Raw genomic sequence first — 11,940 nt, forward strand, 5'->3', positions numbered from 1 at the left:
TGAGGCGCGATTTCGTTTCCTTTACGCTTTAAATAATTACAAGCTTTTAATGTCACATTCGTCAGACGTTATTCTTTTTCCTACTTTTTTAAGTTTGCAACATGAAACAATTCAAATTTTAACATATTTGCTATACAAGACGACAGCATACAGCCTTGGGAAAAAATTATGATGCGGAAGAATGAACGTTTGGTGACCGAATGTGTCATAAGTCCTACTACTTCACTTCCGTTAATATAAACCAATCAGAGGTATCCACATACCCGGCATTTCCTCCTTTCGGAACTGTTGTCGTCTGTTTCTGTTCTCTACTACACGATGGACCCACAAAGAATTTGGTGTTGGTTTTTTTTATGGTTAAATATTGGTATCTGCATTTTACCAGTCCTTTCTGGGTAAGAATACTCGTCATTGTTAGTGCATTCAATATTAAAATTTTCTTTTCCGTATGATTACTGGCTATGAACAATTACCAGATTTCAAAATTATCTGTTGTCATTTTATTGGGAAATGCTTATTTTATTATGTATGCAATTTTTGCTGTTATTATATACATGAAGTTTGCAAAAAGATTATGCACCTAAATACTTTAATTCATAGTTCTTTCTTTTTTAATGTAAGGTGAATTCTTGATTGTCAAGGAATATAAGAAAATGTTTCGTTGAAATTTCTCCGCATTCGTATTTTGTAATGTTAATAGCATGTAAATGTAATAGAGACAGGAATTTTTTTAGTTTCTTTTCCCAAAATATTATTTTAAGGTGTGCAGAATGCAGTTTTCATGTCTTTAGATTAGTCATTTTGCTACGTTGATTTAATGTGTGTGTATGTTTCTTGTTGAGCCCTTCACGATAGTAATTAATTTTGTATCGAACTAATACTTTAAACCTTCTATATTTAAAACAAAGGATAGTATTTTCCCATTTACCTGATGTGTCATCTTTGACATTTGCCTTTGATGTTAACATGGTAGCACAAATGTTTAGGTACTGGTACTAAAGTACTGCCAGTTGTATGTGTTACCACTGGTGATTTGAACGCTTCCTTGTTTTAGTTACATTAAATTGAATTTGTTAAAGGTAACAGTATGGTATAGTGAAAACACATTTCTTCAAATTTACAGGAGAAACTACTTACGGAAATGAGTTTCTGTAGACTTTTGGAAGCTCGTGGAAGTGTTTTCTCCCTTCGTTCAACTTATTCGGCCGGTAAATCATCTATTTTTCGACATTAATGTATCTCCGATGCACGATGGCTCTTGCCAGCATTACCGTCGACTATGTGAATCAAGTGTTCCGTGCGTTCGATTATGTAACCCCTTGTTAGTGTTGCAACCACGCGGTAGTTTTACAAGATGATGATGTGAGCGTTTTTTTTCCCAATTTAATTTTCTGTTTGCCTAACCTAACTGAACCTAACCTAACCTTCCATGAATGGTTTGTGGATCAATTTTCGCTTAAAAACCTTCTGTGAATAGTTTGTGCGACATTTTTCGGTTAATAAGTGTTAGTGTAGTAACCACGTGGTAGTTTGGTATAATTTAACAATACAGGAAATTTATCCAATTTGTTTGAAATTTTTGATACTTACTAATTTGGGCCTCGTAATCACGAATCTGCACTTAAAATAACATGCCTTTAACAGGGACTCTATAGAGAAAGCCAGGGAGCTGGAGCGGAGGTGGGGCCGCAGGTCAATTACCCCAGGGGCGGAGCCTGGAATCAGTGGGAAATTTGGAAATCTAGGGTGTAGAAATTAGAACTTAATTTAGATTATTTTGCTATTTCCACGTGTGAGCCCCAAATTTTAACTGCGGATTCGTGATTAGGGGGCCGAAATTAGTGAGTGTGCCGAATTTCAAACAAAATGGAGAAATTCCCGGTATTGTAAAGTCGCTCCGGTAGTTTTACATGATGACGTGTGAGCATTTTTTTTTTTTTTTTTCCAATTTAATTATCTATCTTTACCTAACCTAACCTTCTGTGAATGGTTTGTGGATCAATTTTCGGTTAAAAACCTTCTGTGAATAGTTTGTGTGGCATTTTTCGTTTAATAAGTTTGGAAACACTGCATATCAGCTGACGATAGACAACGCGAGTCAAGATTTGCCTGCCATATTGTGTGTAACGAAAGCGAATTAGCAATGAACAATAAATACTTGTAATGGGAACGAGTTTACAATACCGGACCACTCTCCAATTTCTATGAAATTTTGCCTACTCACTAATTAATTGTGAACTCCTAATCACGAATCTGCATGTAATAATTGGCGGTCAAGTATGGAAATCGAGAAAAAAATTAAATAAACTATATTTTCTTAACGTAACGTAACCCTACCATAAGAACAATAGCTCCACGGAAGACGCCATTTTCCCAACATGAAGAAATCAACAGGTAAGATAAGGTATAGTTCTCTTAGCTAAAATATTAATTTTTCTTTGTATTTATGCTAATGGAACCTAACCTAACAGGCCTAACCTAACCTCGTAGGCATTCCTCGTCTGTCGTCAACAAGATTGTTGTGCGTAAAGGAAGACCATTAGCTAATTAATTGCGAAAGAGAGATGGTTCCGAATTGCTGTGTATGGACAATCACCGTGGTAAATCGCAAGGTTATTTTACAAGTTGTACACGTAAATGTACAATTTTAACAAGTGACCGCCAAATATGAACTACAGATACGTGATCAGGACACAGAAATTAGTAAGTAGGCGAAATTTTATAGAAATTGGAGAGTGATCCGGTATTGTAAACTCATGCCCTTGTAATGTGAGAAATTATGCTTTTTCAGTGAAAAAAGCAAAATCCCACGTTCAAAAATGTTCCGCTATGCATAACAGGTAATGTAAATAATTAGGAAATAAACGAGAGAAATTTGTTTTCACTATACCATACTGTTACCTTTGTTAAATATCTAATAGTAGCATAAAATCAATTGGTACCATTGTCATAACTTTTAAAAATATACACAAAGACAAAAAAGTAACACTTTGACTATGAAGTGATACATACATATATGTTCATAGTCGAAGTATTACTTTTTTGGGTAACGGTTCCGGTTGTTTTTTTTCAAATTCTCCTAGCAGAAAGACTAATTATCATAGAATTTTGGAAATCATTGTCATGCGAAATTTGAACCTTTCATGAAGTAATGAGCACTGTTTGGATTCGAGAAGAAAGTTATTTATGTTGAAAAATAAACTTAAAATTACCTTACGCAAGCGTGCGTGCTTTTCATGGACAAGGTACTCTCTGTTGACAAGGGACAGTAAATATTGTAGACTAGTGGGAATGAATGCAGAAGTAAGTCAGAACCTTAGTATAATGCATTTAGGGACTTTATTTTTATGCTAAGAGAACCTAACCTGACCTGCCTAACCTAACCACGAAAGCATATATTAAACAAAATCAATAAAACTCCACAGTATGTGTTAATAGACGTAAATCGAAATCGAACCATGTAAAAATTGCATTCGTAGCATGATGAAATTGCAATAAAACAAAAGGAACTTGGGCCCTTTTTTGTCTTTTGTGTATATATTTTTTCAATACAAAAAAATAATAATTAAATGCCATGTTTGTTTATGCAGGAGAGACTTCTATAGAATCCTTGGAATTTCAAGATCAGCAGCTACTAATGAAATAAAGAAAGCTTACCGTAGAATTGCAAAAGAATTGCATCCAGACAAGAACAAAGATGATCCAAATGCTGACCAAAAGTTCCAGGACCTTGGAGCTGCGTATGAAGTACTTTCAGACCCAGACAAGCGAAAAATGTATGACAGATGCGGCGAAGAGTGTGTTAAAAAAGAGAATATGATGAATGGGATGGACCCATTTTCCAGCTTCTTTGGGGACTTTGGTTTTCACTTTGGAGGTGGAAGTAATGAAAGGGAGACCCCAAGGGGGGCTGACATTGTAATGGACTTACATGTGACACTCGAGGAGTTATATGTAGGAAACTTTGTGGAGGTATGTTTGGAATTTATGATACATGTTTTCGTACTTTTTTTTTTTAAATTTGTGAGACTGCTTCTCGTGCAGTTTTTGCCCTGTATCTTTATGTAAAGATAGGTGTGGAGGATTTTTGGTTGGTTTGTTTAAATATTTCTCTTATGCATTTTACTATGATTTGTGTAAATACAGGGGGGTTCAAAAAAATGTACTCACTGTTTGATAGTCCATATCTTCTGACAAAATTGACTTGCGGGTACAATTTTTGGCACTGTGAGAGAGTTATGTTGATGTTCAAAATGACCACCAGCAACTTCTAAACAACTCCGATGGCGCTGAACTGCAGACCGTACTACGGCCGTCAGTGTATCTAGCGTAATGGCTGCACATGATGCTATTATTTTTTCACGTAGCTCGTTGAGTGTAGTTGGTTTTTGTCGATACACGTCATCCTTGACGGTCCCCCACAGGTAGAAGTCCAGTGGTGTCAAATCAAGGGACCGAGGTGGGTACTCAATAGCACTGCGTCGACCTATCCACCGTCCAGGTAGAGTGTCATCCAGGTACAACCTGACATCGCGATGGTAGTGAGGCGGGGCTCCATCTTGCTGCAAGTAAAACATTTCATCAGCAAACAAGGTTCGGATGACAGGCATAATTTTTGCCTGAAGCATTTCAAGATACACCTCACCGGTTATGGTACCCTCGAAGAAGGGACCAATCAAACCACGCGATGACAGACCACACCACACGTTAAGCCCCGGTAGATTCACTGCCTTCTCCACATAAACGTAAGGATTGAAGGGCGACCAGTAGACACAATTGTGGGAGTTCACAGGACCGTTAAGTTTGAGTTGCGCCTCGTCAGACCACACAACTGTCCCTGCAAATTCCCCATCCTCGCGAACCATGTGCTCAAACCATTTGCAGTATTCGACCCTATGATCCGGATCTTCCTCGTTGATCGCGTTTAGCAGTCTTGGAATGTACACTTTCCACTGTGCACCCTTCAGAATGCATCTTACGCTAGACTGGCTTACCCCACTTTCGCACGCTCCCTGGTTCACTGATTTTTGCAGTGATCGGGTGAAATGTTGCAGCTCTGGACTTGTAGCTGTTCGTGGTCGGCCGGATCTTGCCTTGTGCACATCATGAACAGTTCCTGTCGGATTTGAACTTATCACGAATACGGGCTATTGTTCGACGTGTTGGAGGCTGTGTTCCAAACTCATTCTGCAACTGCCGTTGAACCTCTTGAATGTTCTCGTACTTCCAGAACCATTTCAATACAGTCTTGCGTTCCACAAATGATAACCGTACCGCAGCCATTGTTGCTACTTGACTGTCTTCCGCTGTACTGGCGTTATCGCTCCAACACTTGAGCAAATTGCCAGCACCACCTACCTGCGACAAATTGAACAGTTACGCTACACATCCACATGAGATTAGTACGTGTAAGTCTGTTTGTTTTGAAATTATTGCATCACAAACAATGAGTACATTTTTTTGGACCCCTCGGTATTGGCTCCCACATAACCAAATGGTTAGCACTTACCATTTGGTGTTATTAGGCTCGGGTATAGTTCCCGGTCAGAGCCCTCAAAATTTCATTGTTGACCCAGCATCATGAGGACAGACCCGATACACTGACCATGAGTCATAGTTAAAAATTCTTGAAATATGTCCTATGCTTCATGCACTAACTCATAAAATATGCACAGTTTCTATATAGTGATTATTAAACCAAATATGTTACATGTTTTTGTCCTACATAAGAATGTCTGTAGTAAATAGGAAGTTCAAAATACATTGGCATTCTTAAGTATGTGGGTACTGCAGTTCATAACAGTTGAAGACAAATTTTTCTCTTGTACTTTATGGTTCTTACAATAACATAAACACAAGTTTTGATGTAATGGTTCGGGAGAAGACAAGCTCCCTTCATAAGACATTTATTCTTTGTTTAAGACAGGTAATATAAGTATTGTCGAATCATTAAATGTTGCGAGATAATAATGAGAATATATTTTCATAATAAAAATGTGTAAAGACTATTGTTTAAACATAATCCTCTATCGTATTTGAAAATTTACAATCCCACCTGGGTTCTTCATCAGTGAAGAGGATTGTTGAAGGAAGTGGATATTGTCATGATCTACTATGAGCAGACATTTTTTACAACTAAATTTTAACCTATGTCAATTTAAGCCTCTTTCCTTGATGAAGAACATAGGTAGGTTTGTAAATTTAGAAAGAGGATAGAAGTGCATGTCTAGGCAATAGTCTTTTTAGATTTTTACAATGTCAACAACAAGTAACATGAAATTTTATCTTTTTAAAATCCATTTCCAGCAACTTAAGCTGTATTGCAACATTTCATGTACGTTATAGATGAGGTCGTGCAATACTGTTTTGTGGTATTTCATATAATTATTACATTTTTTTTTATTTTTAAAATGTTGAACTTTGTTTTGAAAAATTATATACTGTTTACTGTTTTTATGTTAAAAATGTTGGTATATTTTGAAAGATAGTGGTGGCAAAATATATTATACTGATTAATGTCTTTGTTTGAAAGTGAAATATGTATATGTTACAGAATTTTGGTTGCCCCTTTTTTTTAAAGTAACTATTCACAGTGTACATAATGCTTCTCTACATTTTATTCTAGGTTACTCATAATAAGCCAACTATTAAACAAGCGAGAGGCACCAGGAGGTGTAACTGTCGTCAAGAAATGGTTACAAGGCAGCTTGGTCCAGGTCGTTTTCAAATGACCCAGCAAGAAGTATGTGATGAATGTCCAAATGTTAGGTAATGTTTCTTTACTTGCCTTACAAGTTATTATTAAAGGCACATATTTTTGGTAAATAAAAAAGCAAAATTTCGGTATAAAAACTGAGTCAATTTCGGGTTCAAAAGCGGTAAATAAAATAAAATATCGGTGTTATAGCGGTGAAAAATTGGATCAAAAGTGGTATATAAAAAGACATTTTGGTTTTAAAATTGTGAATATAATCCAAAATTTGATTTAAAAACTACATTATTCCACAGAATTAACATTTCACTTCTAATAGCACATTTATGTAGTTATCAGAGTATTAAGTTTATTTCTGTGTAAAGGAGTCAATTTTTGTTTCTCCAATATTAACAGCAGAATTAATCAATTTTCCGGGAATTGCATAACTATCAGGATAATTCAGACCTCAGAAGGTGCCGCGTCGGTGAATAAACCCTAAATTTCGTGTTTAAGAGTTAATTTCGCTTTTTGCAGTTCATTTCGCATTATTTCGTGACAAAACATGGTCACAAAATGCATCTCACACCTTTCAAAAACATAAAAAATTAACACTACAATGTGTTTTTTCAAATTTCGTTTTTTCGTCAAAAACGAAATATGCATGCCCCTAGTTATTATACAGGACAGAAATATAATTTTCTTTCTTTTCAATTCATGAGATACTGCAATTTCCAGTTTTCCACATCAATGTAATAATACAGCAACATTTTTCATAAATACATAAAAGGTCAAAGCTGCTAAGTAACCGTCACAAGAGCCCAGTGTAGTTCGCTGTACCAGCTGCAGTGCAGGTACATTTATGTGTTAAGCTGGTGCAACAAAACTGTGCTGAACCAAGTAGATGCTGTATACATGATGGATCGCCCCTCCACGTGCTAGGCTTCTACCGTCAGGTTATCCTTACTGTGTGAATTCTGAACGGAAAAAAGTGTTCAAGTTCAGTTGTGGTTTCAGCAAGAAGAGGGATGGTGTAAGGACACAGTAACGTCGCGAGTTCTTTAGTTACTTACTTTATCAGTAATGGCAAAAATTTAACATCAGTCAATTCCTTAGTAGAGGCACATATTTTTGGTAAATAAAAAAATCAAAATTTCAGTACAAAAACTGAGTCAATTTTGGGTTCAAAAGTGGTAAATAAAATAAAATTTCACTGTTATAGCAGTAAAAGAGCAGTATATAAATTGACATTTTGGTTTTAAAATTGTGAATATAATCCTAAATTTGATTTAAAAACCAGTTACTACACAAAATAAACAAAAAAAAAAACACATTTCGTGTTTGAGTGAGTCTATTTCACATTTTACAGTTCATTTCGCATTATTTTGGGACAAAACGGGGTAGGAAAATGCACCTCACACCTTTCAGAAAAATGCATGCCTCTAATAATTAGGGCTAAGCTGATACCACTGTGAACTAATATTCATGCCAATACTATTACCAATTCCCACCAATACTGATTCTTGAAAATTGTAACTTAATTAAAAGTTGTTCAAAATAGTGATTAATACAGTGGAACCTCGATTTTTCGTTTTTCAGGGGAGTAAGTTTAAAATGCAGGAAAATGTAAAATCAAGGAAACTTCTATAACAATTTGCTATATTGGGACCATTAAGATTGAATGTATAGTGGAGGAAAATGGGAAACATAAAATCGGGGTTCCACTGTATTAGTGTGCGAGTACTCCACTCAAATTATAAGCATGATTTTACGATAATTTTGCTTTAAAACACCAAAAAAAATTGCATCAGAATGTAAGAGTACCTGTTATCTAATCACAAAATACATTGTTCTCACATAATGTTAGTGTTGGTACATATTTCAATAGGAACTTCCAGGATTATTGGACTGCAAAAGTGTCAAAGCATTTTGGCGAACCCCGCTGGAAAAGTATTTGCCAGTTTCAATAAATGAAATCCAACCGACAGTTTCAAATACCAATAAACGGATTGGTATCGGCTCAGTCCTATTCATAATTTAAAATATGCAACTCATTTCCAGCCAGCCCCCATGTCGGAGTGGTTAGCACATCATGCTACGAAGCCAGGGTTCCCGGGTTCGAATCCTGGTCATGGCATGGATGTTTGTGAGTGTCATTCATCAATTTCATCTTGTCACTCATCCCCATCTTCGCAAATTAGCCAAAAGTGGCACAAAAGATTAAGTAAAACATAGCAACTTATTTCCAGTGAAGGTAAAGTAACAATTATTAGAACTTGTTTTCATAGTCTCTTTCCCAATGAAGACGTACGTGTCGAAACTGCATTCCTAGTTTTCCTTTAAATCAAATTCAACTCTGCCAACCTTGACGATTACAAAACTTTTAGAACCATGGGTAGACATTAAAGTAAAATTTATGTGCGACTGTTCTTCCTATATGAAGAATCATTTTTAAAATATCTAATTATTACCAGTAGTATCAGTAGATGTTTTTTTGTTTTTATGCTTGATTGTAATTATATGTAAATATTTTTTAGGCTTGTGAATGAAGAGCGTGTATTAGAAATAGAAATTGAGCCAGGAATGAAGGATGATCAGGAACAGAGGTTTGTGGCAGAAGGAGAGCCTCACATTGATGGGGAGCCTGGAGACTTGATTTTCAAAATAAAAACTCTTCCGCATAAAGTGTTCGAGAGGAGAGGAGATGACCTGTACACCAACGTGACTGTATCTCTGCAAGATGCATTAGTTGGATTCGAAATGGAAATAGAACATTTAGACGGGCACAAAGTGAAAATCAGCAGGGACAAAGTTACTTGGCCCGGTGCTAGAATACGAAAGAAAGGAGAGGGAATGCCAAATTACGAAAACAATAATTCCTTTGGAACTCTAATTATAACATTCGATGTAGATTTCCCAAGAGGAGAAATCACTGAAGAAGGCAGAGAAGGTAAGTTATTGTCTTTCTTAATCCAAATTATTCGACAGGATGTTATTCTGTACAATCAGCTGACACTGTGGTCAAGTATGTTGACTCAACAATCTCTCTCTCTCTCTCTCTCTCTCTCTTAGGCAACCTCCTTGGCAGAGTGGTTTTCACAGCATGTTACAATGCATGGGCTCCCAGGTTCGAATCCCAGCCTGGTCATGGCTGTTCTTTTGTGAGCATCAATTTCATCATATCATCACTCATCATCATTGCCACAATTAGCCAAAAAGTGGTAGAAAAACTATACTGAATTTTAAAAAAATAGTTAAAAATCAACAAGTGCAAGTGCTTTTGTGGTATGTCAATAGTTAGCACTATCACCTTTGGTGAGAACGGTGCTAAGTTCGATTCCCAGTGGGAGCTCCCACAACTTTGGTGTTAAACCAACAATTGGGGAGCTAATTGAAATGGAGGGATAGCTCTGACTTCAAAAGCCAGTAAAACAACAGTGATGCGATTCAATGTGTTGATCATGCATCCCCTAACGAAAGAGCTCTTTGGTAGGACCTGGCTCCTAAAGAACTCTTCTGTCATGGAGTTCAGTTGTATATACATATATATGTAGTTTACAATGTTGATTGTATGTACTGCAAATACTTACTTGGGTACTTATCTCAGGTTCTGGATTGAGCCTTGGTGCTGGTCGTGCTGGCCTCAGGTGTCTTGCTTCTGAACGGGCCCTGGCTTGGACCCCAAGACTTCAGGCAACCCTACAGTGTACTACTTCCTCTCCACGGCCGGTAGCAGTCCCACTCACGTGAACCCACTGTGGATCTCTGACTTAGTTGCTGGCTCCTGGTGGTATTGTGTGTTCTCCTCCCGATGTTTGTCCCTTTTATAATGCTCTTGAGGATAGGTTTCCAAGTATGGCCGGTAACAATAAATACTCTTGTTGAAATGTGTAAATTTGAGATACCATTTAAAAAACAGTCTCTGTATGTAGTATAATATCAATTTCGTCTGCATATTGAAGTATCTGGAAACAACAAATGAACTTTTTGTTCTTTCTTTGCAGCACTAAAGAAGATATTGAACCAAAATTCGGACAGTAAAGTATATAATGGTCTCAGAGGATTTTGATGTTAGCCTGAGTTTATGAGTGTTTGTGCCAGTAATGTTCAAAGACTGCAGATGCATTGCAGCTGTTGATTGAAAGGAGGAGCTGAATACAAAATTGTGACTTGTCTTGCAGCCAAAGCTCTTGGATATTTAAGAATGTGTGTGTGTATATAATGTTTCAGAAGAAGACCCCATTGTACAAACTGAAGGAAGTTTTTTACTTGTCAGGAGTTCACTGCATGTAGTGAAATTTTGCTGACCATGTTTTGTCAAGTTTCTGTTCCTATCCAGTGGCTGTATAATTATAGAGAAATGTGTAGCACTTTCGGGATGGGGGCTGGGGACAGATTTGCTGCCGTTGAATGTTATGATTAAGCCACTTGCACTTAATGATAATGTTGAATTTGATTACTAGATATTTGTTGACTAAGTGAATTTATAAGATCAATTTTGTTCAGTTAATGATGGTACTTAACAGTTCCGCATGAAAATATGCTATAAATGTGTATGTTAACTTAAACTATTGCATAATGTGCAAGTTATTTTTATTTTTATTGTCATGTTATTGACACAATATGCTGTAACACACTCAGCTGTGACGATTTTGTTTGATTGTTCTGTAAGAAGCAATTTCATTTCTTTATTGAGAACAAAATCTTTCTTCACTTGAACATATCATTTAACTGCCAAAATCTTATTACACCAAAAGTTGTTATTCTTTCTTTTATGTGTGATTGTAGTTTCATTTGCAGGCAAATGTAAGTAAGTTATTCGTAAAAAAATTGTAAATGTGATGGTAAAAGAGTCCAAGCAATAGAATTCTTTCCAAAGATAATTTCGTGTGAATGCTATAAATTTCTAGAAATTCACTGCAAAAATGTTAACAGATTTCCTGAACATTTTGCTGATGCAAGTGCATAATGTTAAGAAATGAGAATGTAGAAGAGAGGAAATCTGTAAAAGACTGTACATATGATGACACTAAAACCTTATGGACATTTCAATTGATACCTATAACCTTTTCCGTAATAAACTAATAATTATCCCATTGAATGTCCTGTGGTTATAATATTGATTATATATAAGGGTTGTCCAAATGAAACAAAGACAATGGTCGAGAAACAAATATGTACTTTATGTATTGGACATTATACACTATAACATAATGACAGCATCCAAAGAACAGTTCTGATGAACCTAT

General features: G+C 36.2%; 1 protein-coding gene across 1 annotated transcript; it reads left to right on the top strand.

Annotated features, from left to right (window-relative positions):
* The first annotated feature begins 270 nt into the window (after window positions 1-270).
* shv (DnaJ heat shock protein family member shriveled) lies at window positions 271-11,272 on the top strand. Its single transcript, XM_083139222.1, has 5 exons — window positions 271-395; window positions 3,591-3,972; window positions 6,626-6,768; window positions 9,229-9,641; window positions 10,696-11,272. The coding sequence occupies exons 1-5, from the start codon at window positions 319-321 to the stop codon at window positions 10,758-10,760; spliced, it is 1,080 nt and encodes a 359-aa protein (XP_082995348.1). The 5' UTR covers window positions 271-318; the 3' UTR covers window positions 10,761-11,272.
* The last annotated feature ends 668 nt before the right edge of the window (window positions 11,273-11,940 follow it).

Source organism: Lepisma saccharinum, chromosome 17, assembly GCF_977018435.1.
Source record: "Lepisma saccharinum chromosome 17, izLepSacc3.1, whole genome shotgun sequence".
Classification (NCBI taxonomy): Eukaryota; Metazoa; Arthropoda; class Insecta; order Zygentoma; family Lepismatidae; genus Lepisma; species Lepisma saccharinum.